Source organism: Littorina saxatilis, linkage group LG17 (genome assembly GCF_037325665.1).
Source record: "Littorina saxatilis isolate snail1 linkage group LG17, US_GU_Lsax_2.0, whole genome shotgun sequence".
NCBI lineage: Eukaryota > Metazoa > Mollusca > Gastropoda > Littorinimorpha > Littorinidae > Littorina > Littorina saxatilis.
This window is the reverse complement of record NC_090261.1, coordinates 56,592,060-56,619,214: the sequence shown is the minus strand read 5'-3', so window position 1 is coordinate 56,619,214 and position 27,155 is coordinate 56,592,060. Positions and strand designations below refer to the sequence as shown.

The 27,155-nt window shown below is 43.5% G+C and overlaps 1 protein-coding gene across 2 annotated transcripts in view; it reads left to right on the top strand.

The window, feature by feature from the left end:
- The first annotated feature begins 6,554 nt into the window (after window positions 1-6,554).
- LOC138951724 (striatin-3-like) overlaps window positions 6,555-27,155 on the top strand; it is a 31,694-nt gene continuing 11,093 nt past the window's right edge. The window contains exons 1-13 of one of the 2 annotated variants that reach the window (XM_070323286.1): window positions 6,555-6,804; window positions 10,182-10,285; window positions 10,716-10,795; window positions 11,128-11,212; window positions 11,596-11,763; window positions 12,359-12,490; window positions 12,749-12,824; window positions 13,518-13,614; window positions 15,153-15,254; window positions 16,653-16,778; window positions 25,142-25,290; window positions 25,752-25,810; window positions 26,833-26,949. In XM_070323286.1, the coding sequence (XP_070179387.1) occupies window positions 6,598-6,804; window positions 10,182-10,285; window positions 10,716-10,795; window positions 11,128-11,212; window positions 11,596-11,763; window positions 12,359-12,490; window positions 12,749-12,824; window positions 13,518-13,614; window positions 15,153-15,254; window positions 16,653-16,778; window positions 25,142-25,290; window positions 25,752-25,810; window positions 26,833-26,949 (1,502 nt within the window). In that variant the 5' untranslated portion in view covers window positions 6,555-6,597. The remainder of the gene's footprint in view (window positions 6,805-10,181; window positions 10,286-10,715; window positions 10,796-11,127; window positions 11,213-11,595; window positions 11,764-12,358; window positions 12,491-12,748; window positions 12,825-13,517; window positions 13,615-15,152; window positions 15,255-16,652; window positions 16,779-25,141; window positions 25,291-25,751; window positions 25,811-26,832; window positions 26,950-27,155) is intronic. The other variant, XM_070323287.1, reaches the window with a different exon arrangement.

Here is a 27,155-nt window from a genome sequence, read left to right as displayed (position 1 = left end):
AACAGCACTACTTTCTTGCGCTTAAAACACACTGTCGCTATCTAAAACCAATATGATGTCATCGGTAGGGTGTAGTAGCCTACTCTAGGCTGTGTGTACTTTCTTTAGTGAACACTTTTCTTTGGAATCTGACGTATCCGACGAGCAAAACGCCGGACAGCTTCAGCCTGACGAAAACGACACACAACAAACAAAACAAAAAAATACGATACACAAATAATAGTGATGCGAAGATTACGATAAAACCACTTGTCATCGGTTGTCAGATTTGCCCCATCATAAATCATTGCAGGAAGCAAAATCACAATAAGTAATCGACAGAAACGTTATGACAGATAGCACCACAGCTGAGACATCATACACACCCTCTGGCATTTCTACACTCTTTACTCTTTTATTCCAGCTCGTCTGGAACTCTACTTCTCTTGCTGCCACCGGTCACCAGTTTCTCGTCGTGGGTGCAGTATCGATTTGTTACGTTTTGGGCGTCGTGGGGTATCGGGACAGAGAAGCGGATGGGGCCAGTGAAGGAAAGGGAGGGGAGGGGGAATAGACCTCAGGGAGGGTCGTGCTGGTGGTATCGGGAAGGCGAAATGTGCATGCCGCGACTGTCTCATAATGTCTTCACAGGCCAGCGCATCATTCGCGAAAAATATGTCACTGGTGTTATCTTGAACTAGCAGAAAGGGGGGGAGGGTCCACCATATTCTGTACGTTCAAAGGAGAGAGGTTGACGGTCAGTCAAAGCACACACACAAATCAGAACATCAAACCTGCTGAGTTCGATTTTGCAAAGTTGAACAGTTTGTCACATTTCCATTTGTTTTCAGATACATAAGAGATACTTTTTTATATTTAGTCAAGTTTTGACTAAATATTTTAACATCGAGGGGGAATCGAGACGAGGGTCGTGGTGTATGTGTGTGTGTGTGTGTGTATGTGTGTGTGTGTGTGTGTGCGTGCGTGCGTGTAGAGCGATTCAGACCAAACTACTGGACCGATCTTTATGAAATTTTACATGAAAGTTCCTGGGTATGATATCCCCATACGTTTTTTTCATTTTTTTGATAAATGTCTTTGATGACGTCATATCCGGCTTTTCGTGAAAGTTGAGGCGGCACTGTCACGCCCTCATTTTTCAACCAAATTGGTTCAAATTTTGGTCAAGTAATCTTCGACGAAGCCCGGGGTTCGGTATTGCATTTCAGCTTGGTGGCTTAAAAATTAATTAATGACTTTGGTCATTAAAAATCGGAAAATTGTAAAAAAAAATAAACATTTATAAAACGATCCAAATTTACGTTTATCTTATTCTCCATCATTTGCTGATTCCAAAAACATATAAATATGTTATATTCGGATTAAAAACAAGCTCTGAAAATTAAATATATAAATATTATTATCAAAATTAAATTGTCCAAATCAATTTAAAAACACTTTCATCTTATTCCTTGTCGGTTCCTGATTCCAAAAACATATAGATATGATATGTTTGGATTAAAAACACGCTCAGAAAGTTAAAACAAAGAGAGGTACAGAAAAGCGTGCTATCCTTCTTAGCGCAACTACTACCCCGCTCTTCTTGTCAATTTCACTGCCTTTGCCATGAGCGGTGGACTGACGATGCTACGAGTATACGGTCTTGCTGAAAAATGGCAGCTACTTGACTAAATATTGTATTTTCGCCTTACGCGACTTGTTTTCTATTAAAACAGGGCCAGACGTTTTACGACAGAGCGATCATCACTATCAAAGAACTGAAACGCAACGGGTATGACAAACATCTAATCTGATCATCATCACTGTAGTAAATGTTCGATCGCTTTCAATAACTTGCACAGCCCTTTTGTGTTAATTCCATTGTTTGCTAATGAAAGGTATTACAATTCTTGTAATATTTCGTATATTCATTCTATATAAAGGCGCATCTCTTTTGTGAAGTAATAACAATGGCGTTAAGATCAAAATCGACAAAATCACCAACTAAGTAACTAAATAGGTAACTAACTGACGAATTAACTAACTATTTGTTTTATAGCTGCGTGTGTTGGGTTTGCCTGGCTGGAGTGAATTGTATTCTGTAACTATCTAACTTACTAACTCAGTAGTTTCTTTCTTTCTGCCTGCCTTCTGTGCATACTTGTTAAAGGCACAGTAAGCCTCTCGTAAACCATCACAGAGCTCCCCGAGCGTCTACATACAGTACAAGCATACTTCCATTTGAACGCTCACCGAACGGGAACATCCTGGCTGCTTTCTGTCGAGCGTGAGAAATGTTCAAAGAATTTATTTTCGTGGACTTGGTCCTCTACAACAATGGTGCCTCGTTTTGGTGCTGGACGGCTGTTAATATGAATATCATCAATACCGGAAATCACGCCCGGACAGTAAGCGGCGTAAACCTTCACAGATACTGTCAGGCTTTTACACACAGTACAAACACCCTTCCATTTGATCGCTCACCAAACGGGAACATCCTAGGTGCCCTACGTAAAGAGCGAGCAATTGCCTAACTTTTAAAATCTAAATAATAAATTGACAGCTTGTTACACAAACATTCTTTAATCATAAAAGAATTCTTTTTTCATCAAGACAAGATCAGTACAATTCGAAGTTGTGAAAGTTTGAAAAAACTGGAAAGCCCGGAAGCAGGGTCACGCAAGGGTCGTAGCAGACGACGGTTTATGCATATCGCCGTTCCTCTCAACAGTCAAAAGCCATCGCTAGAGTTCTTGTGAACCACAGCCGTTTGTTTCGTGCATAAAAACGTGCTATTGTAGATAAGCTCACATCGAGTCGCATTCAAATGACTAACTGACGACTACATTGTGAAAAAGGGAAACTGGATCACGCGGGTTCACGATGGCTCAGGGGTAAGATAAACCACGCAAAAATAAATTCTTTGAAAATTGTTCGCTCTTTACGGAGGGCACCTAGGATGTTCTCAATCGTTGAGTGTTTAAATGAAAGGGTGTTTGTACTGTGTGTAAAAGCCTGACCGTATCTGTGATGGTTTACGGGAGGCTTACTGTGCCTTTAACTACTAACTAACTAACTAAGTTATGTTTTTCTATACAGTCTGAAAGTGCGTGGTCACAACATGGTGTGGTCGGTAGAGCCGCAATTCACTCCGAATTGGGTCAGGTGGTTGCCGTCCGGTGATCAGCTCCGCAATACTGTTGTGATCACATCCAGGCTTTGTGTAACCGCACCTAGGGACTGTAAGTAAGCTACTGTACATACTAAAATGTTAGTACTTCACGAGTACCACACTTCCTTTACTGATACTCATGCCTGTACATTTCCATATGATCAGACTGAACTATCGTATCAGAATGCCCAGTGAGGTTTGAGGTGCCGGGGATTAAGAGGAGGTGGGGGCTGGGCGGGGGGGGGGGGGGGGGGGGGGGGCTTATTATCCGGTACTGGCTAAGTCTCAGAACTCGTCTTCGATTCGGTTCAGCCATTGAACTCTTTGATTCGGTTGTATATCAAGCCATGAATTTGCTTGAATTGGAATTGAATGTGATTTTTTTTTATATAATTGTATTAGTTAGTACATATATTTAAATGTTCATTATGTTGTATTGTCACTTGTCTGTTTTATGAACCACCCCGGCTTGTAATTGTTCATGCTTATGATTTGATTTGATTTGATTCGAATAAATCTCAGAGCATGTCTGTTCGTCTCGCCCTGTACTGATAACGGCAGTCTGGAGAGGTGGGACGTGAACAACTGACGAGGAGCTTCACGGTCAGTGGTTCCAGGAGCGCCCTGCATGACCGGCCTGAGGCTACGACCTTGACCTCTTCCGCATGGTATTATGGTCAACAGAAGTGTGGACAATAGTAGTAGGAACAAAAATAGTGGAATACTGAACACACAAAAAGGAGAAAAGCGTCGCCTGAAATAAGCAGAATTTGACGCAGGGCAAGATAAAGTGCCCTTTATCGTTCATGTTACAGGCTGGTTATCTTGGAGTTCCTGTTTGTGTCAGTGCCGCGCGCATGTTGAATAAAGTTGGACAAAAGTACTGCATTTAAACACATACAAAAGTAGTTAAACGTAGTCTGACTATGATAAGCAGAATTTGACGCAGGGCAAGACCACAAAAGACCTTTATGTTCATGTTACAGTGTGATCATGTTGGACTGTACAAAAGTAGTGAGTTTCATACAAACGACCGAGTTTGTAGTCTCAAATGACTTTGACGCTCGTCCGACTTGTTGCCGAATGGTCCGCTAGCTAGAGAATTCGATGCAATTTTTTTCAGTTTGATTATGTTGTACGGCGACGACGTTCTATTTATAGAGAAGGTGAGAGAGCAGGTGCTGTAGACACACACACACACACACACACAGCCGCGCAAACAGCTTTCCATCTTGTGAAACGATGTCCCGGTGCGAGTGTCCCACGAATAATTATGTTACTGAATCGTGTTTTCATTGCTGTGTTGTTGTTTTTCTAAATCAAACCCCGTCGGAATCGCATTTTCATCGAAAAGGTAAAATTGAAATCACCAAAATTAATTAGAGAGAGCTCTGAAACACGGACGCAAAGCACTTCAAGAGTCGCGGCTGTACGGAATGGCAAAGACTGTGACGAATCTGAATCTCTTTAAACTTAACAGGCGGACAGAATGAACCACAGGCACATGACACTTGGATGGGTGGATGGGGGGAAGGGCAGATAAAAAGGTGTTGGGGGGGGGGTGTAGCTGTGCTCCTAGCCTGTCATCAATATAACGTTGTATTAGAAGACAGAGAGGGAGCTCCCGTGCCCCAACCCACGCCCACCTAAACCGGCTAAAGATGTGCCTGTCACGGGCACAACTGAAACGGTGCCCCAGGTTGGGTCACAGTGTTTTTCGCCAATTGTATCCTATACCAATGTTCGATTGCTGGCTATGCTTAAGTACGTTGATGCTTCTTTTCCCCTTTTACAAAAATTAAATAAAGAATGATAAGTTTGACCTCGGTGGATTTTCGTGGACAAGTCAGTGAAAGTAAGTTTAAAGGGAAACAACTCTTCTCTCACTGACTTACAGGTGCCGGTTTGCTCGGCCACAGCAAATGGTTTGCATTTGACGTAGTAGGCCTACTGACATACATCTGCTTGGTTATGGAAAAAAAAAAAAATTCTGCACACATGCGCACTGGCGACATTCAGACTGGCAAACAGACTTGATCATTGTACGCACTCATCTCCATCTCAGCCTGAAGTTTAGGCCTACACTCCGGTTCAGTAGTTACACACACCGGGCTTCGACCACACACACACACACACACCGTACTGACGCGCGCGCGTCAGATCGATCTTGTAGCAGGGACCTATATTTAGGTCTGTGCTTGTAGTAAATGTAATCAGTGTGTGTGTTTGTGTGTGTATGCCATGTGTGCGCGTGTGTGTGTGTGTGTGTGTGTGTGTGTGTGTGTGTTAATTAGAACAACAAGAACAACAAACAAACGCATCACCATGTTTAGAGAAAAGTATATTGCTAGCTTGTGCGGCGAGCTCTCTCTCTCTCTCTCCCCGCTCTCAATCGCTCTTGTCTTATTAATCTTTTTCATTCTTCTTTTTTTCATTTTTTTTCACCTATAGTTAAATAGATCATTCCGAGTTTTTCTCGTGTGTGCGGCAGGGGGTGGGCCCGCTGTTGGGGATTGGGGTGTAGTGAGTGAAGGCTAATCAAAACTGGGCATGAACCGTTTGTTTTGATTTCCGCTTCTCTATAAACAAACAAGTTTATTTTATGTTTCAGGTTTACCGTAATGTTGTTATTTGTATCTATCCTCCCATTGTACGTTTTTTTTTCTACCCCACTTAGATAAGCTTTATCGATGTTAGGACTGAACTATTTTCTGAGCTCCTATGCAGCTTTTTTTGTATGTTTTTAATTGATTTTTGTAAATATCATTATAGCACAACTGAGACAAAGGCTGGAAGTACAATTATGTTCTGAAACTCGTTGGTCACGCCGGGTAACACTAATAACACGACTTAGTCTACCTTGGCCCGTGACTGCAACTGTTGGCAGACGTCGGCTGTGATAATGTCACTGCGGAATAGAACATGTTACAGACACTGAGACGGACCCAAAGATGGTATGAATCTATAAGGCTATTTGATTGTACTTCGAGTTCTAGCACATCATGTTTTCGACTATGACCATGCACACATCACATCCAATTCGTTCGTAGTATCGCTCAGCGGTTAGGTCTTTCGTTTATCTCATAATTATTTGTCTGTCTGTCTACTATGAAGACCATTGGGTCGACGTACTTCTGGATGTCTAATCGTTCCAATAACTAACCTTTCTCGTTTTGCGAACCAGTATTCGCAACGTACGTGGGACAATATTTTTTTCTGTTCTTAGAAGAACGAACGAAACTAGTTCTGGATTTATTCTCTATGCGCATGCGTACTTGTTCTGAACACTTTTGCGCAGCCGCTTGGTGTTCTATTAGCATTGAATCTGAAACCGGTTTCGCTCGAAGAGAAAACAAGTGGGATCTTAGTCAGATGCCAGTGTGACGTCAAAAGATTGCAGACAGCGCCCTCTCGATGCAGCAATTTGTAATGGCGGCTCTGCCAAGATGATCGAAGACAGCACAGGATCTCAACTCTCAGGCCAACTTGGGCCAGGATCTGGAGGATTAGGGATGGTTACCAAACAACAACAAGATGATGTGGGTCAGCGACCACAATATTCAATGCCTGGCATCTTGCATTTTCTGCAAACAGAATGGGCAAGATTCGAGATGGAACGATCGCAGTGGGAAGTTGAAAGAGCTGAATTGCAAGTGAGTCAACATCTTTGTTATTTTGCATTCCTACGATCTGATCGACATATCTCGTAGCAAGTGCACATGAATACACTAATGCATCTCTTGCTTTTTATATGTACTGTATGAGTGACGGTGAAGTGGGAGGCATTTCCGTGTGTTCATTTGACATTCTTATGTTGATCGCCATGTTACAAGATGGCGGTCGTTCATTCATAAGTTATCCCATGTTTTCGACTTGGGATACACTCAGTGCTAGCAAACGAAACAAAACCCCACTGCTTTCCTTTGTCGGACACGAACGTTGTCCATTTGTACCTATCTGCCTGTGACTTTCGATGTCAAAATGTGCGACAGATGGTAATATTCGTGCAATGATTCAGCGGTAGTCTGATCTGCAAGTGCCAAGTTCTGCAAGTGCAAGAAGTAGTAGTAGTGTAGTGTAAACAGTAAAGTGATAGATCTACAACGTGAAACCCATAGGGATAGTATCGGAAGGACCCAGACGTATCGAGTCATAACTATTAGATAGCATTACATCAGTAAGTCGTGGTGGTCCTTTATTAGAGGTTATCTCACCCAGGAGGCCGTGACCATTTCATGCACATTTTTGTGTGAAATAGCCAGAGCAACTGCCAATGACAGCATTTTTCATCATTGTATGTGTGCTTTTGTGTGGTGAAAACTACTTTTAAATTAATTAACTGAAAATCAAGAAATTTTCATTAATGCGGTATTGACCGCTATGTGCATTGTTTAGACTTTAGTGTTACCGTTTGTCACGGCTGATAAGTGACCTGCATATACAAAATTTTCTACTACTGTATTACTACTACTAGTACTAGCACTAGCAATAGCAGCATGCAAGATGAGTGTATGAGGTGAAGTACTGGACTATTCTCTGGAATCACTTGTGGGTTCTTCGAAGGCATACATTTGTGAAAATATACTTGGCCTCCCAGTAATAATACTCCCTCAACATGTCATTTCCTGTTTTAAGGTTTGCATTACACAGACCAGAAATTCTATGACCAAGTAAAGTATTTGGTTGCAAAATGCAGTACATGAGGATAGTGCAGACAAGCAAGAAGACGGTCTGCAATACTGCAAACAAACAAGGAATAATGAAAATCAGGTGACTTAAATAAGTGCATTTTGCATTTACTGATTCAGAGACAGCTTGAGACAAAAAAAATATAATTGTTGAACAGTAGTTACTGCTGTGCCAAGTTCTGAAACGAACAAGACTCCAACCTTACAGGTACAAATACTACAATACATCAAACAAACAGTAGCTTTAGATCTCGCTCAGCAGTAATTATGGTTGTCTTTCACTAAGTCTCAGTAGTGCTTGTTTAAGGTACCTTTTTGACTCACATGCGAAGCAAAAGTGAGTCTATGTACTCACCCGAGTCGTCCGTCCGTCCGTCCGTCCGTCCGTCCGGACGTCCGTCCGTCCGTCCGTCCGTCCGTCCGGACGTCCGTCCGGAAAACTTTAACGTTGGATATTTCTTGGACACTATTCAGTCTATCAGTACCAAATTTGGCAAGATGGTGTATGATGACAAGGCCCCAAAAAACATACATAGCATCTTGACCTTGCTTCAAGGTCAAGGTCGCAGGGGCCATAAATGTTGCCTAAAAAACAGCTATTTTTTACATTTTTCCCATTTTCTCTGAAGTTTTTGAGATTGAATACCTCACCTATATATGATATATAGGGCAAAGTAAGCCCCATCTTTTGATACCAGTTTGGTTTACCTTGCTTCAAGGTCAAGGTCACAGGAGCTCTTCAAAGTTGGATTGTATACATATTTTGAAGTGACCTTGACCCTGAACTATGGAAGATAACTGTTTCAAACTTAAAAATTATGTGGGGCACATGTTATGCTTTCATCATGAGACACATTTGGTCACATATGATCAAGGTCAAGGTCACTTTGACCCTTATGAAATGTGACCAAAATAAGGTAGTGAACCACTAAAAGTGACCATATCTCATGGTAGAAAGAGCCAATAAGCACCATTGTACTTCCTATGTCTTGAATTAACAGCTTTGTGTTGCATGACCTTGGATGACCTTGACCTTGGGTCAAGGTCACATGTATTTTGGTAGGAAAAATGTGTAAAGCAGTTCTTAGTGTATGATGTCATTGCTAGGTTTAGTTATTTGACCATGTCAAGGTCAAGCATGTGAGTCGTATGGGCTTTGCCCTTCTTGTTTCATTTCTTTCTGTCATTCTTCTGTTTTCTTTTACTTTTGATTTTATTATAGTAATAAGCAATTAAATTAAGAGTTCTTCATTCCAGTTTGCTTACCAATAGAAAGTAATAAATTATGCTCATGTAAACAAATAGAAACCATTTTCATGATATTAGTGAAAGGTAGCCTTCCTGTGGTTGTGACTAAACACATAGATGATTATATCTATAGAAAACGAAAATTCAATTCCATGTGGGGAAATTAACTTATTAAGAATAAGATGAGATGAATTTTTCACTGCATACAGTGCATTCCAGATTAATTTACGCTTCAGTCAGTTACTGTGGTCTTCAGTGTGTGTCTGTATGGTTGTTTTAGTTTTTGTCAGTATCTAGCTTTGACATTGCATGAGTTTATCAAACTGGCAGTAAAAATAGAATTAATGAAAAACAAAGCAAATCATTACTCAAAAGGGAATAAAAAGGGTTTTCTTTCTCCTAAATGCTGAATCAAAAAACAAGAAACGTTTTCATTATGACAAAACAACACGCTACAGTCATTAAATCGATTGATCCAGCAGTCTTTTAAGTGGACAGACGGACAAACACTTAAAATACCTCAATGCTGAATTTTGTTGTTGTTCTGAAACCAATGAAAAACGTTTGCAGCCACCCACTCTGCCTTGGTTTGATGAGCAATGCTTCATGAAACACTGGCAGGCTGCCCTATTTGCAATAAAGTAAAACTGTGCATAAATATTTTCCCTGTTTCCCTGTCAGTGTATCACATATTCATGACTCAATTAGGCTTGTCATGCTGACGCATGCTAATTAGTTATCAGTGGAGCAACCAAATGCAGTGATTTCAACCCATGACTTAAAATGTATTTTGAAATTTCAGCCTAACAATTTAGGTATGAAATTGAAAGCGTGTGGATTGCTTTAAGTTTTACTTTTACTTTTTGTGTGAAGACTTTTAGAATAAGGTTGTTTTTTACAGTTTAGTCAAATTTGTATTACTGGAACTGGTTCCTGTCTCTTCCGCAGTGTGTGTATATGTATGTGTCTGCCTCGTTTTCTGGCAGACTCGCTCAAACACACTAATGTGAGTATGCATGTATCATTGTATGTCTACGTGTGTGCTTACACACTGCTTTAATTGATTGAATCATTATTTTCCTTTGCACTTGCAGGCCAGAATTGCTTTTCTTCAAGGGGAGCGGAAGGGTCAAGAGAACTTAAAACAGGATCTTGTTCGTAGAATCAAAATGTTGGAATTTGCACTGAAGCAAGAAAGGTAAGCCTGGTGGTTTCACCATCCCATTCCCAGTCCTTTAATTTTTTAACAGAGTTGATATGTATTTGAAATGTTCTTTATCCAAATCTGGACACGATGCTATAAGAATAACTAGTCAGTATGACTGAGTTCACTGCCAGCTGATTGATTTGTTTCAAAACCATTTCAGCTTTTTGTCAGTTGGAACAGTTTAGTATTGCATGTTTTCTGAACTTCTGTACACAAAGGGTCTGTTTATAAATAATCAACAGTGAAAGTGAAAGAAAACGTGTAAACTGTGTTGATACACATCATTATATGGTTGGTTTATGATTGTATTGAACATTTACATGTATTTATAAGTGCTGATGATGGGATTACTATACTACAACTACTACATATGGTCTGTCTGCATGTGCATGTTAACTGTTATTCTTAACTTTTATTTCAGAGCCAAATACCACAAACTCAAGTATGGCACTGATTTGAATCCAGAGGATCTAAAACCTCCAGTCTTTGATAGAAAAGATGGTATGTTTGGACTTTTTGGTCTGTAGTTACTAGTTAGTGAAGCTTAGACAAGCTAGCATGTCAGTTGGTTATTACAGTGATTTCCTTGTGCATTATTGAATTTCTCTTGGTAATGTGTTTCATTGTAAAAGGGTGCCTTGGTATTTCTGTTTTGTATGTAAAGTAAATTTCTATAGGAACAGTGTGGAATGAAATGAGAGGGTTTGGTCAGCTTAGTTAAAAACAATTATGCTTACAAGATAATATGACCTAATTTAAATATCATCTCATTGCTAGTGTAAACATTGAGGTGATTTAATATTTACATGATTTTAACTGTGGGTTGTTTTCAGATGACCAGGTTGATGGTGAACCAGCTCTGTCCTCCTCTATCAACAGCAATGCTCAATGGAAACAGGGCAGACAGTTGCTGCGGCAGTAAGTTCTTTCTTTTTCTTTATTTGGTGTTTAACGTCGTTTTCAACCACGAAGGTTATATCGCGACGGGGGCTGTAAGTGCAGTCTTCATTGTAAACATTCAGCTAATAGATTTGTGGACATTTTTATAACTTTTTTCAAAAGATCTTAATAAAGTGACATTTGTTGTAGTTCAGATAGCCTTTCAGACACGGCGGTAGTTAGATTTTGTACTACATTGCAGTTGGAATAGTTTTGAATGAAGCAGAATAGTAAAACATGTGATCACATTTTCCTGTTATAGCTTAAGCAAATTATACATGGATAAATGATTTAGTAGGTTTTGTGTGTGGATTTCTGTTACATTTTTATTATTCGTCATGTTTTTAAATGACTATTTCCAGGTACCTCCAAGAAATTGGGTACACAGACACAATCATCGATGTGAGATCTGCTCGTGTACGCTCCCTCCTAGGCCTCCAGCCTGTGTCTGGAGAAAGTGACGCAGATGGTCCGCAGGCACTGGTTAATGGGGAACAACAGCCTGGCAAGCGGGACATCCAAGGGAAAAGGTAGGCATTGTACTCAGTGTTTTCTGGTGTCATTGATATGATGAAGGCTGGTGCTGTTGATATTTTACTCAAATTACTGTCTGTGTAAATTGCTGGTCAGGTGGGGGTGAGGTGGGGGGTGAATGTAAGTATTCTGCACTGTTTTGTTGTTCTGTGTAAATACTAAATAACCTTGAGAATATGGATGAGAATAATCAAAGAGTCTAAGAATGGTTGGTGTATTAGCATTTTTACCACTCTTCAGAGAGGCTACTCTCTGATGTTCATTGTTTAGTTGGGAGCTTTGTTTTGAGATTTTTGTTGCATTTATATCTTTGAAAGATACATTTAAAAAAGTAATAACACTTAAAGTTAGTCACTAAATGTGTACATGCGTCAAACTCAAAGCCAGTTTTCCGGGGACAGTTTTATAGAGGACAGTACAGTTGTTAGCAGTTATTGTTCTGCTCACGTTAATCCCAGATATTCTTCAGTGTGGTTGCCAGTATCGTTGCCATCAGTTTTGTTTCAGGTTAACTAACATCTGTGTGTGGACCAGATAAATATAAACTCTGTCAAAAGTTAATAATTGTTATGTGGTTGTTGCTGTTTTCAGAGTGGCACTGAAAAAACTTCAAGGCACTGGGCCAGTAGACAGCGAGCTGATTGACACAGAGAGCGCTGTCATGAACACTTTTGACTTTCTGGCGGGGGAGAATGTGGTGGATGATGATGATGAGAATCTGAGGTGAGCCTGTGTTCGAGAGAAATCTTTGACTTTTTTCCTCAAGATTGTGTGTGAAATCGGACTCTTTGAGACCGATTTTGGGGGGGGGGGGGGGGGGGGGGGGGGATGTTCAACTGTTTGTTCTGAAAACTCAGTCAGAGTAGCACTGCAGCAATTTTGCAAGGTACAAAAGATGATGCTGTGTCAAAAAAGTAAATGGAACATGACTGTATTGTGATGACATTACTCAGTATTTTTCTGATTTTGTATTTTTTCCAGTGATGAGAATGAGGATGGAATGGCTGCTGATGATGAGTCTGATGAAAGATTGGAAAGGAAAGGGGTGAAAATCAAGGTAAGTTTTCTCTTTGCATTTGGAATAATTAAGAGTTCTTGGTGACGTTTGCAGTCTTGTTTTGATAAAAAGTTGCAGATGTCATAAGAATTATTAAAAAAGATGTGCAGCCTGTTAGTGGCAAAGATAAGCAATAATAGGATGTGCAGAAAGAGGAAGAATTTTGTAGGATGAGAACAAAATTACTCTGGTTATAGTTGATAAGTCGGTTGTCGTGTTGTATTTCTTTTGTGATACTTGTTATCCAGGATTATGATAGTGTATGGGCTGTTCATGTGCATATGAAAAGCAACATACCAAAAAGTATAAGCCAAAGTACTTTATTTGTCAACTCTTTGACTGAGAATTTGCACCTGAGTGTGACACACTAATTTTTAAAACTAAAATGTTACAGGGTTCAGCTCCAGCAGTATGTCATTTCAAGGCGGTGGTTTGAAACATGTTTTCTAAATTGTGGAGCATGATTGCTGGCCATTATTTAAGGTGATGGATACTGTAAAGTTTTTGAGTTTGCGGGGAATGATTGCTATGCAGTATTTTCAGGTAAATGATCGTGTGTTTTCTAGGTTGTGACGTACGGTGACTGGCATTATTTTAAGATGATGGATATTTTTCAGTTCTGCAGTTTGCATGATATGATAGCTGTGCAACATTTGCAGCAAAAGTTCAGAACAATGGCGGTTTGTTTTGCAGGTTGTTGGGAACGAAAGCATGGCGGGCGAGGAGCTGCTGGATGATCCAGAAACAGAGGAGGCCCTGGCCGAGTTTGACTTTCTCGTCACAGAGAGCGGTGAGGGTGCAGGGGAGGCTCGTAGTCAGGACCGTAGCCATTTGGGTAAACCTCACTGTCACGCCGCACTACAAGTACAGCTTAGTTTTCTCTAGCCCTTCCGTGCGGCGTGCCCCTTTTCCTCTTCTTTACTGGGTTTAGCTGCCCTTCTTTTTTTGTAAGTTATGGCAAACTGGGGTTCTTTTCGTCAAAGCCTGTCAGAGCCTAGCTTTGATTTTGTCTCCACGTTTTATGTTTATACTTTTTTTCATGGTTTTTGTTTCTCTTTCTTTTTTTTTCATTTTGTTCTTTTTTTCTCTCTGTTCTTTCTGTTTTTATTTTCAGCTCTCACCTGTCTTTGTTATCTTTTTTTCCTCTCAGTTTCACTTCAGAAATCAAATGTATATTTTGTTTGCTTTTCTGTATTTTGTTTTCCTTTTTATAGGTGTGGTTGTGTTGTTGAGAACCTTGATTGGCATGATTGTGGCTGAAAACCTCTTTAGATTTGATTCTGTCCAACTAGAAATAGGGCTCACCTTTCTCCTCCCGATCCCTTACTAATTTCTGGATGTAGGAGTGACATTGCGTTTTAATTGTTTGGAAAGAAGAGCATTGAGAATCTGAGACTATTTAAAAATAAAGGAGTCTAAAGTACTTCTTTTATTTAGTCACTGGGCGTTTTCTGATGCACTGAGTTTCACTGAAGACAGTACTGTGTGTGTGTGTTTTCCATGGGTGTCAGTGTCACTTGTCCTTTGATGGTTGTCCATATTTACCCCAAGATGTGCTGTGTGTGTGTGTGTGTGACCTTTGTGTGTGTTGCCTTCTGGGATGTTTGCACTGGCATTATCAGAAACTTTAACTCAGTACACAGCTTTCCTATACTTTCCTGATTATTCCAGAAAGTTGAACTTGAAAAGAAATCTGGGATATTGAATTTTTTAGGAGAGTTGGGGAAGAATATTGTGGCGGTAGAAGTGAAGATTTGAGCACAGCTGGAGCAATGAAATCTTCAGTATTTGTGAAAAGTCCACTGCTGAAAAACCTTACATGTGCAACTGCTATTTTTCAAGCTTGAGCGAAAGGCCTGTCTTCTGTACAGGGTGATAGGGGGTATATTTGTTTTCAGTTGGATTACACAGTGTTTTTCCTATACCTTTAGGGTAAGTGCTTTTTGAAGACAGGCATCATGAAAAAGACAGTTACAGAACTCTTCACTATTTTCCAGAAGTTCTTCAACAGAAATTGACTGGTTCATACATCCACTCTAGCAATTAAAACTAGTAATAGTGGTAAGAAAAGAAAGCTAGTCCAGGTTCATTAACAACAAAATCAGTGTGCATTAAAACTGTTCTTCCACGAGACAGAAAAGGATTAAAACAGTCCGTTACGGCAAAGAAGTTTTAACTGAAGATCCTTTGACATTGACACGAAGGATGGTGCGTCTGTGTTCCAAGAAACGCAGGTAATTCATGCAATTGATAATCGGCTAAAAAAAAATATCAAATTGGGATAACCTCTTACTTAGCCTGGCTGTGTGTATCTGTCCTAATGCACAGAAAAGAAAGATGCATCCTCCAACGCGGAGTGGAGCGTTGACCAGCGGCATATATCAGAGCTAAAAGAACAGTATAAAAAGGAGAGGAAAGGAAAGAAAAACAGTAAGTGTTCACTGCTTACCCTTCTTTGTTCAGTTTCCACAGGATGTTTGATATTTCAGTTTGTTAGTGTTACAGTTTTCATGTTGTGAGTGATGATTCAAGTCTGTGATTGAGTTTTCTGTGGAAACATTAACAGGGGCTCACTTCCATGAGAGGTGGCATAAGACAAATGTCCTGGACAATGCAAAAGTAATAGGACATTTGTCCTGAGCAAAAAATAAATCGATAGGACCTTTTTTTTTTCGCAACAAAACGTAAATTTGATTAAACTTCAGTAGTTTCTTGTCACAAAGGCAACAGAACAAATAAAATAATTTTCTTGGCTGCTCAGAGGCTGGAGGGAGCTCAGTTTTAGTGGTACTAGCCGCTGATGAGGAGAGAGATTTGAAGTACAACATTCTGGCCTTTTTCTGGCACTAATTTTCGTTTCGGCGGCATGTTGCTTTTTCGGAGAGAGAAAAAACGCGAAGGGAGGCAACTGGCAACCGGCTTGGAGCATTCAGAGTTGCGATCCTTGGAAGCTCTTCTCTATAAAAAGCACATAAAGTCTCCCCAAGGTTTGTCTGCTTGGAGAGACACATCGCTTCGCAAAACATTGATAAAATAGCAAATCAAACTACTGTAAATTAGAAAGTACTGACAATGTCTGGATCAAATGAAAGCATAATCGGACAATGACCACTTTGTGACAAAAACAATAGGACATATGTCCTCTTGCATGAAAAATGTATAGGACATTTGGAAAAAATATCTGTGGATGTCCGACGTGGATGTGAGCCCCTGAACATTACTTTTGCATGTGGATTTTTGAGTGTGTAGATGATTAGAGAAGGCATGACTTTTTCAGATAGTATGTACAGGTGTACCACTTTGCCTGAAAAGAACAAGAGTCATGAGAATTGATTTTTTTGTTTTTGAATGAGGGTTGAGAGGGGGAATTTGAAATTAATAACTTATTAAGTCATGCTTTTAGATATTTAATTAAAGAGAGTTTAGGCACGTAGACAGTGCATGCCTGAATTAGAGCATGAAGTTTTGAGTAGGAGAGAATAACACAAAAATAACCCTGGCAGTGGAACTTCCTCCTGGAGGTTTGGCTGTCATGATTGCATGTGTTCACAGTTTCACTTGTGTTTGTGCCATCCTGTTATGCCTAGCCTTTCCTGTGTATGTTCTTTTTCGTTTAAAGTTTTAAGCATAGTTTGTAAGATATGTTGGACATGCTGTGAAATGTAGTACATACTGTCTGTGTTGAAGTGTTGTAAATTTGAGTGCTTAGTAATTTCTGCTGTAAGAAAGCACACTCACTGGCATCCTTGTGACCTATTGCAGTCAGACTAGAATGACTATGTGCGTGTATGTGTCACTGTGTTTTGTGCTTGTTCGTTGTGCTCCCAGGACCCACGCGGTCTGCCTTACAAGCCATGTTAGCTAATCTGGGTTCGGAAGACGATCTGCCTGGCTTTGAGTCGGAGCCTCCATCCAGTCCGCCCAATCCCAGCGAAGCAGATGAGGTGGATGCTGGTATGCTCCCCCCTTCCTTCTGTAGATTACATGTATCTTTGTATACCAGTAGTATGTTTATCTTCCCAGAGGGTATGATTCATCCTTGTGTCGGTGTAGTTCCCAAGTAAAAAGAAAGAACAGTTCTACAGAGGGAAAGCTTGTGGTAGAAGTTTTATTCCTCTGGTAAATGCTTATTGATACGCACTGCATATGCTAGACTGGTCTGGCGAATGCTTCAGCTTACAGATACACACAGCAGTGTGTGCTTGTTAAATAGCGCTATTTAACGATTTTACTGGTTACAACTGAGGAATTTTGTGGGCGTACATTTTATCGAAAACATGCAGAGAAAATATATTTCCCCTTTCCTTGCTTACTAAATCATTAAGTAGAGGAGTTGGGTTATTTGTAGTTGTTAAAGGTACTTTATATGTTTGTATTTGTGTCTCTTGGTGTTTGACAGCTTTGCATGAAATTGCTTTTGGTGTTCTGGTTAGGTTGCATGCATTAGAAAGTAGCCGAATGTTTCATTTGTTGTATTGATACTATTCCTTTTTGTTTGCTGATTTGATTTTGATTTTGCCTGGTTTTGTGGTGGCTTTAGTAGGTAGCCAGTCTTGTTACCGCTAGAAGATATTACGTACACTTTATTCAGTGACAAATTCCTCCAGTTAAACTGTTACAGCTTTGATACTTGTGTGCTAAGGAATGTTAAGGAGATTAGATCCTTTTGAATTTAATATCATATTCTTACTCCGAATCACATTAGCATTGAGTCACCTGAGATGCTTATCACTGAAAAACGCTTACCCGGCTAAAGAATTTAAAGGGAAGCAACCCCATCACCAAAACGAAAGTGAAAGTAGCTTTGGTAATGGGCCAGTACACCGGGAGTTACCTCCCATACGGGTGTATGCCACGTCACTTCCTCTAGGAACACGTGCCTATTATCATACGTCTTTTTCACCTCGGAGAGGACGGTTCACTTTTTGACGCTCTGTGGCTGACCTTGTGTGTTTGAGTGACACCCGCCGGCCACGTTACCCAGCTTGTCTGCTCGCCTTGCCTACAGTTTGGTGAGCTCGTTCCCGTTTGTTGTTGGTTGTTTGCGCTGTTTCGTTACTGTACGTTGTCCGTTTTTTACGGACTTGTGTGTCAGTGACTTGCGTGTTTCGCCATTTTGTTGTGTGAGTTAGTTAGCTAACTCGTGTGACTTTGCTAGTAGCTCTGCGTGCCCTCTTTCTGTTTGGGCAAGTGTAGCTTTAGTATTTTGTTGACGCGTAAGCGTGTGTGTTTACTGTGTTTTCAGTCGTTTTGACTTACGTTTCAGTAAATCTTTTTGGCTTTGCCACGTGTTGTTGACGTTTGTGTCAGTGTCTTGCGTGTCGCCATTTTGTTGTGTGAGTTAGTTTTCTAGCTCGTGTGACTTTGTTTGTAGCTCTCCGTGCCTCTGCTTGTGGGGCAAGTTTAGCTATAGTATTTTGTTAACGCATTAGTGCGTGTGTTTACTGAATTTTCCAGTCGTTTAGACTTATGTTTCAGTAAATTTTTTCGCGTTGCCACGTGTTGTTGTCAACATGTCTGATTCAGACAAGCGCCGTGGCAAGTCGGACCCCAAGGGGAAAATTAAGGCTAAGTCTTCCTCTTCCAAAGCAACGTTACTTGTTACAGACCAAGAGCGTAACACTTTGTTGGCTGTACCAATTTCGGCGCCTAGCGCTGTTACTACTTCTGCTTCTTTTGCGGCGCCTAGCGCTACTGTTACTTCTGCACCTGTCTCTACTTCGGAGACTTCGTCTTCTTTGTTAGCACCTGGACAAGGTGCGTTGGTTTCCTCTCTGTTAAAGTCACTGGTTCCAGAAATCCGCAGCTTGGTGCAGGCAGAATTTCAGCGTTCCGTCGCCAGCAGTTCGGCGTTTCCGGCATCTGGCAGTGACGTCCGGGCATTGGCTTCCGTGTCTTTGTCCTCCACTTCCGGCTTGGAGCAGCGTCCTCCCTCTTCAGCGTCGGTTGGTAAGCAGAGCTGGTCCGATAGCCCTCGTGAGGCGCCTGGACGTTCTCCTTCGGGGGACAGCTCTTTCGCATCGGGTCACGACCGATACCTTGCTGATCTTTCATTTCCGGCGATAACCTACGAGGCCCCGGACTTGTTCGAACAGCGGCGGCAGTCGGTTTCGACTGCCGCATTTCCGGCACTTGCCGGAAGTGATGATCCGTCCGCTCCGGCACGCTACGGCGGTCGCGGCAGGATGGAGTATTCACTGACTTCCGGTCCTTCCGGATCGCGAAGTCAACCAGTGCAGTCTTCACTTCCGCATTTTGCGGTTCCGTTGACTACACTTCCGGTTTCGGCCGGAAACGCTTCTTCCTCTTCTGGTGGTTCCTTCCGGATACCAGATAGTGGATTACAGCGTGCGCCTTCCGGCTTTCAAGCGCCTAGGCTTGAGCAGGCATCACTCCACTCAGTCGGGGGAGTGACGTCAGCTCATCCAGCTCCGGTTTTTGCGGATGGTCGTCCTGCTTACCCTTTACCTTCACAGGATTTTGGGCGGCAGGATGACGTTAGTGCTCAGGCTTTTCCGGTTTCCGGTTTGCCAGGGCATGCTTCTGCTTCCGGAACTGGTGACTTCGGTCATGGTTCCACGTGTGACTATTCTGATGCTCCATCAGTGGTCAGCGAGGAGTCGCGGGGCGTGTTTCCGTCGAAGCTCAAGTCTGTTCTTGACGTCGCGGCGGAAGTAACGTCTCGTTATTTTCCTGAAGGGGTGGTGGCTGCGGACTCTTCCGCATCATTCGTTCCTTCTGCCATGGCGGACTTCCGGCCGGCACAGGAGGATGTTTCTTCCTTCCGGTTCGCCGAGTCTCCGTCAGTGGCTTACCAACTTTCGCATTCACTGGTTCGTCCAGCACATGCGGGGAGTGGTATTCGGCCAGTGCCTGTTCCGTTACTGCTTCCTTTTGGTCCAGTTCCGGAATCAGCTCAGCAGTGGGTGGCTTCAGCTGCCCAAGCCTCTTCCTTCGTGCCTACGGCCAATAGGAAGCTTGGCATGCCCAATCAGAGCCAGAATTGGCTGGCGTCTTTTGCACTCCCTAGGGCTACCCTTCCGGTTTCCCGGGAATTGCTGCCTCTTCTGACTAAACCGATCAAGCGTGATTCGGTTTTGCCGGTTTCCGAGGCTTCCCTCCTCTCTGCTGAGGAGGTTGGACGTCGGCAGATCGAACTGTCCTCCATTGCGGAGACTCTCGTTCGGGCTCTGTCTCGGGCATTGACCGATTCGCTAGTTCCTTTCACTCTCAGTGAAGAACAGAATGCGGACGATGTCTCTGCGCTTTTGGCCGCATTGGCCAAGGTCAATGAGGAACAATTGCGTCTTTCCTCCCTGCAGTACACCCAAGCGGTACTCTGCAGGAGGGATCTCTTCCTCTCGCAGTCCCAATTCACGGAACTGGCTACTAGGGAGACCTTGAGAGTCTCCCCGGTCTCAGAGGAGTCTCTCTTCTGTCCGCTGGCACTGGATGCCAGACAGAAGGAGATTCAGTCAAACAAGGACAGTCAGTTCCTTGACTACACTCTGAAGGGGGTGAAACAGTCTCAGCCTTCTAAACAGAAGCAGGCTCAGACATCGTCTAACCCCAAGCCAGCTCAGAAGCGGCAGGCTCCGCCGGCCGCTCGTGGTGGGAAGAAGAGGACGGCATCGGGGAGGGGGCGTGGCGGCTCTGGAAGTAAGCCACACCCCCAATGAAGCGCTCCCGATCTCACCTCCCTCCCGCCCTCCACCTTGGTGATGGCGGGAGGCCCCTCCCGGGCACTTTCTCGTTGGATGTCGGTAGTAGACAGCCAATGGATTGTGGGAGTGGTGAGATCGGGCTTCCGTCTACTCTGGCGGGAGGAAAAGGCGCCTCTTACCCGAGTGCCTCCGCGGTTCAAGCCCCCCTTCTCGCAGGAAGCACGTTCCGTCTTGCAGTCGGAAATTGCCTCCCTGGAGCAGAAGGGCGCGGTGGAGAGAGTTCGGGTCCACAGCTCCCTGGGATTTTACGGGCGTCTGTTCGCTGTTCCCAAAGCATCAGGAGGATGGCGTCCCGTGTTGGATTTATCTCTCCTCAATACTTTCTTGAGGGAGATAAAATTCAAGATGGAGACGCCAGCCTCTGTCCGAGACTCTCTCCGCCCAGGAGACTGGGTGACCTCGATCGATCTCACGGACGCATACTTTCACATTCTTATGCATCCGGCCGACCGGAAATGGCTTCGTTTCCGGTGGGGAGATCAGATCTACCAGTTTCGCGCACTCCCTTTCGGGCTGTCTCTCGCACCATGGATTTTCACCATGGTGGTGAGACAGGTCTGTGCACTGGTGAGGTCCCAGGGTATCCGTCTGCGGGCTTATCTGGACGACTGGCTCATCATGAACCAGTCCCAGAGCGGCTGTTCGCAGGATACCCTGACGGTTCTTCGAGAATCCAACTCGTTGGGGTTCTCGATCAACCGGGTAAAGTCGGAGCTGACCCCGTCACAGACATTCACTTATCTGGGGATGTCTTTCGACACGGTCGCTTGGACTGTCCAGCCTTCTCAGAGAAGGGTGGACAAGCTCCAAGCCCAGATTCGCTCCACTTTACCTCTCCTGATGGCTTCCATCCGCTCGCTCGCCTCCATCTTGGGGCAGATGGAGTCTATGGCTCTTCTGGTTTCACTGGGCCGGGTCCACAAACGCCCGCTTCAGTTCGCGCTGAAGCCGTTTGTGGACTCTCCTCTGGTGGACTGGGACGCCCTCATCCCTTTGCAGGGATGGTTCCAGTCTGCGACCCTTCCGTGGTTGGACACGGAGTGGGTCTGCAGAGGTGTTCCGATCGTCGTGCCCCTCCCCGACCTGGACCTCTTTACAGATGCGTCCAGGGAGGGTTGGGGGGCACATACCGATCTTCAGACTACTTCCGGTCTGTGGACGACGGAGCAGTCCTTGTGGCACATCAACTTGCTGGAGCTAGAGGCAGTTGCTCTAGCTCTGGCCAAGTTTCTGCCCTCCCTGTACGCCAAACATGTTCGTCTGTTTACAGACAACATGACAGTGGCGGCGTACATCAACAAGCAGGGAGGCTCGCGGTCCCCGTCTCTCTCGGAGAGGGCTTGCGAGATCCTGGTGTGGTGCTTTCAGCATCATATCACGATCTCGGCCAGGTACCTTCCAGGGAGGCTGAACACTTTGGCGGATGCGCTCAGTCGTTCCGGTACAGTGCTTCAGTCGGAGTGGACGATCACTCACGGGGCACTGCTTCGCCTTTGGGCCCAGGTCCAAAAGCCTCTGGTGGACCTTTTTGCCACAAGGTACTCAAAGAGGCTTCCGGTGTTCGTCTCGCCATTCCCGGACCCTCAGGCATGGCGAGTGAACGCTCTGGACTTTCCCTGGACGGGTCTGGAGGCGTACGCCTTTCCTCCCTTTCCGTTACTCAGCCGAGTAATCCGGAAAGCGGAGATGGAGGAGCCGGCCCTTCTTCTTCTGGTCGCTCCTCTGTGGCCGTCGCAGGTCTGGTTTCCAGATCTTCTTCGGCTCGCCCAAGGGCCCCCCATTCCTCTCGCACTCGTGCGAGGGGAACTAGTGCAGCCCCGAACAGGCATTCCACACGAGGAGCCCAGTCTTCTGAAGCTTCACGTGTGGAAGTTGTTCGGGACTCGCTGAAGCGCTCTGGGGCGTCGTCTTTGACTCTGGACTTGGTGGCTCGCTCGCATAGAGCGTCCACCTCTTCAGTTTATGCTTCCCACTGGAAGGCATGGACTGCCTGGTGTTCAGCTAGAGGGGTGAGTTCGGTGGCCCCGCGCTCTATTCAGGTCGCTAACCACCTCTCTTTCATGTCTTCGCAGGGCGCCTCAGTCTCCTCGTTGAGGGTCCGGCGCTCCGCTATCTCGGCGACTCTTAAGCAGATTGGTCGTTCTGTTCGAGTCGGGGGCGTTATAGCTGCAGTCATTAAAGGGGCTGCTCTTAAGGAAGCTAAAGCTCGTTTGCCCGCTCCCAAGTGGGACTTGTTTTTAATCCTGGAATTCCTTCGTTCTGCGGATTTTGAGCCTTTAAGCGAGGCCAGTCTGTTCAATGTCACTCGCAAAGCGCTGTTTCTCCTTTTGTTGGCTACGGCCCGACGGGGTAGCGAGGTCCACGCCCTGTCGGGTCAGCCTGGAGATATCTCCTTTGAGCCGGACGGTTCCGCATCTTTGCGTTTCCGGCCTGATTTCCTGGCCAAGAATCAGTCTCCGGGGCAGGCCTCTCCGCTGGTTAGAGTTAAGGCTCTGACCAGCGCGTTGGCCCCGGATGACCCCGATTCGGTCAATTGCCCTGTGAGGGCACTTCGTCTGTACTTAGCCCGGACTCAGCCGATTCGGTCTAGTTCTCAGAAGTTGTTGTTTATCTCTCTCCTTACTAGGCGCGAGAAAGATTTGTCGAAGGTAACGTTGGCCCGGTGGGTGTCCTCGCTCATCAAGCAGGCTTATGAGTGGAGTCGCACAAAGAGGGGGGGGGTTATGCCCTCCTTGCCACTTGACTCGGCCCGAGCCCATGAAACGAGGGCGTGGGCATCCTCTCTGGCAGTTCTGCGCTCCAGACGTCTAGAGGAGGTGCTGACAACTGCGTATTGGCGTTCCGAAGATGTTTTCATAAACTTTTATCTTCGGGACGTCACAGCTCTTCGACAGGATGGCTCCAGAGGCCTTCCAGCGCTCATAGCAGCAGGCCAGTTCCTGTCCAGAACTTGATGGTGAGTTTTGATTCATTTCTAGCCCACCGCCTTGTTGATGTTATCTGCTAATGTGATTCGGAGTAAGAATATGATATTAAATGGAAAATTTCCTAAATAAATTATCATTTAATTAATATACTTACCCGAATCACATACTGTATTCCCTCCCACCTGCCCCGCTTATGGTTTTAAGATTTTTTAAAGCCGTATGATAATAGGCACGTGTTCCTAGAGGAAGTGACGTGGCATACACCCGTATGGGAGGTAACTCCCGGTGTACTGGCCCATTACCAAAGCTACTTTCACTTTCGTTTTGGTGATGGGGTTGCTTCCCTTTAAATTCTTTAGCCGGGTAAGCGTTTTTCAGTGATAAGCATCTCAGGTGACTCAATGCTAATGTGATTCGGGTAAGTATATTAATTAAATGATAATTTATTTAGGAAATTTTCCATTTAATAACATGACAAGAAAGAAAATGTTTTGCCTCAGTTTATGATTAGTTACGATTTAATGTCTTGTGATTTTATGTCTTGTAGCCTCGGCTTAACTGAATATTTAGCTTTTTATCAATTTTGAAATGTGAATTTTTTTTTATGAGAGTACAGTAACAGCGGAGCTGCCGAGCGATATATGAGTCAAGATTATTAAGGCCCTAAGCAGCTCTTTGTGCCTGTCTCAGGCTGACCCATACCAAAAAGCTTCCCTACCACCCACCCCCACCCCCTCTTTTCTACCACAGCCCTCCACAGACACCCTCTTAATCAAGAACAAAGAATTTATTGTCTGAATTTATTGTCTGATACAAAGCAGAAAGTTGCCTTTAGGTCTGTATGAAAGTATGAAAACATATCACACAGTCAGACTAATAAAACAGAGTATGAGACTCATTTCATTAGCACTTTGAATACATACAGTTGTGGATGAAAGTGGCCTGTTGATTTCAATGCTTGTCATTCTCTCAGCTGCCAGAAGACTGGTTCCACATAGCTCTCACTTTCTCTATTACAGTAAATAACACGTGTATGTATTTAGAGCGCTTACTTCCCTTTGTTTAATCAGATTATACAATTGAGGAGCTTTACTATGTTCCTCTGGGAATCCAGAGGCATGAGTCAAGCATACATACGGGGTTGGGATATAGCTCAGTCGGTAGCGCGCTGGATTTGTATCCAGTTGGCCGCTGTCAGCGTGAGTTCGTCCCCACGTTCGGCGAGAGATTTATTTCTCAGAGTCAACTTTGTGTGCAGACTCTCCTCGGTGTCCGAACACCCCCGTGTGTACACGCAAGCACAAGACCAAGTGCGCACGAAAAAGATCCTGTAATCCATGTCAGAGTTCGGTGGGTTATAGAAACACAAAAATACCCAGCATGCTTTCCCCGAAAGCGGCGTATGGCTGCCTAAATGGCGGGGTAAAAACGGTCATACACGTAAAATTCCACTCGTGCAAAAAACACGTAGTGTACGTGGGAGTTTCAGCCCACGAACGCAGAAGAAGAAGAAGCATACATACAATTTCTTTCGAAACAAAACAAACAAAAATGAAGGAAAAAAGATATTGGGGTGTTCACTGCATTTAGCTTTATGCCTTTTTGGTCCTTGAGTAGCTAGACGTAGGCGATACTGATGTCTTGCTTTGTCTTGTGGGCGACACAGGCATGCAGAGCGGGGGAGGACTGGGGTTTTCCCCAGCACGTAAACCCATGCACGGGAGCCAAGACGAGGATGACTTTGACGGCAGCCTGGGACTGGGCGAGCTCGCCGGGCTTACCGTCACTAATGAGGCAGACCCTTCCAACTATGATGTGAGTATTACACGAAGATGAGTCCGGTGAGAAGTGTGTGTACGCGCGCGCGTGTGTGTTTGGAGAGAGAGAAATTCTGGCACTGATGGAGGGGATGCTTAATTTACTCTGCATGTGTCTGTGAAGGTTTTGTGTTTCACAGTAGTACACTTGATTTGAACTTGAAGATAAGTTGCATCATTCACGAGTGTTACATTCTGTGTAATTGCTTTTGGAATCTGGGTTTTATTGGTCAGACATAAATCCATCAAGCGAAGCAACTGTAAATGTAAATGCATGCAAACAGAAGTAACACCTAGGTTGTTAACACACCTTGTAGACATTAAGAAATACAAAATAAGATAACAACCCCTATAGACCCACAAAGATCTCCCTCAGCAATTTCATGATTGTAGTATTTAAAAATGTGCATCTTATTTGATGTTCAACTAATTAACTTGGATTATTTTGTGACTTTGCAGATTTCAGCTCCCAAAGAGGTTTTTAGAAAAACGTGGAATGCAAAATACACACTTCGAAGGTGAGAACTGTTATTTGTCATCATATGTGCTTGAGTGCATGTTCAACTTTTGTTAGTGTACAGTTAGGGGGATGGAGTACTCTTTGAAATTGAGGAAAGAGATTTGTGCATGTGTAAAACTCAGTAAGTCAGGTTGCACCTCAATTCACACAAGGTAATTTCCACAAATGTTCTATTGTCTAATCATTCAGTTAGCCCTGTACCTCAAATTCATGGTGATTCCCACCAGAGTTTTCTATTGGCCAATCATTCGGTTAGCTCTGTAACTAAATAGTCAACATTACATGTGGAATTGTACAAAATGTTCTGGGTGCTAATGAATCTTCCTCCTTTTGAAGTAACTCCTCCTATGAACCTCTTTAGTACTTTAGGTGTTCATGTTGGCTATGAAAACAAAAACCCCATTAAACTAATTTTGAAGCTGTAGTGTTAGCCAGACTCCTCATGTACAAATCAATGTCCCTTCTTCTCTTGCATCAGGGTTAACAAAAATTGAAAAAAATATTCTAAATGTTGGTCTTATTTTGGATTTGAGACAGTGACAAAAGGTCAGGTGTCATGTCTACTGTCCCGAATGACACACGATTGCTGACATTTCACCATTGCCAAAAGAATAAACAAATAAGAAATAGGTAGAAAATGAATGTGTACACTGACTTTGATTGTTGATCAGTATTTTCTATGCCACTAACAAATAATCTACTTACACATAGCTGTTTGGCAAATGTATGTTGCATGGGACACACTGACATGAAAGTGGAAGATGTTTTTCCCTCTAGAGAAACTACATATCAAGTTACACTTTTTGTGCTCTTCCATTCCAGTTGGCAATCAATTGTTAACGCATGTTATTAGAAAAAATAGAACGAAAACAGATTAGATAGAATGAAAAATGTACTGGTGATGTCATTTGGGACATACTGACATGAAAACGTCACCTTTTGTCATTGTCTCATTTGTCAAACCGTATTTCCACCATTTTGTATTCTCATATCTGAATGTAGCGTATTGCGTTGTTTCAGTCATTTCGATGGGGTGCGGGCGCTGGCGTTCCACCCTGTAGACCCTGTGCTACTGACTGCCTCTGAAGACAACACTCTCAAGCTGTGGAACCTCCAGAAAACTGTGCCAGCCAAAAAGTGAGTGCTGAATGCAAGGCTTTCCTTAACTAGTCCTCATTTGTGCAGTGTGGTTAATTTCACTTATTCCCAAGTTGTTTCATTCTTGGTGGCTGCCAAAATACCTTGCCCGTTCGTCTCTCTCAAGAACTACTGAGCGAGGCGTGTATATGCTTTAGTGTCTGAGTCTTCTGGCTTCTTTTAAGCAGCTGTTGAAGTGTGTAGCT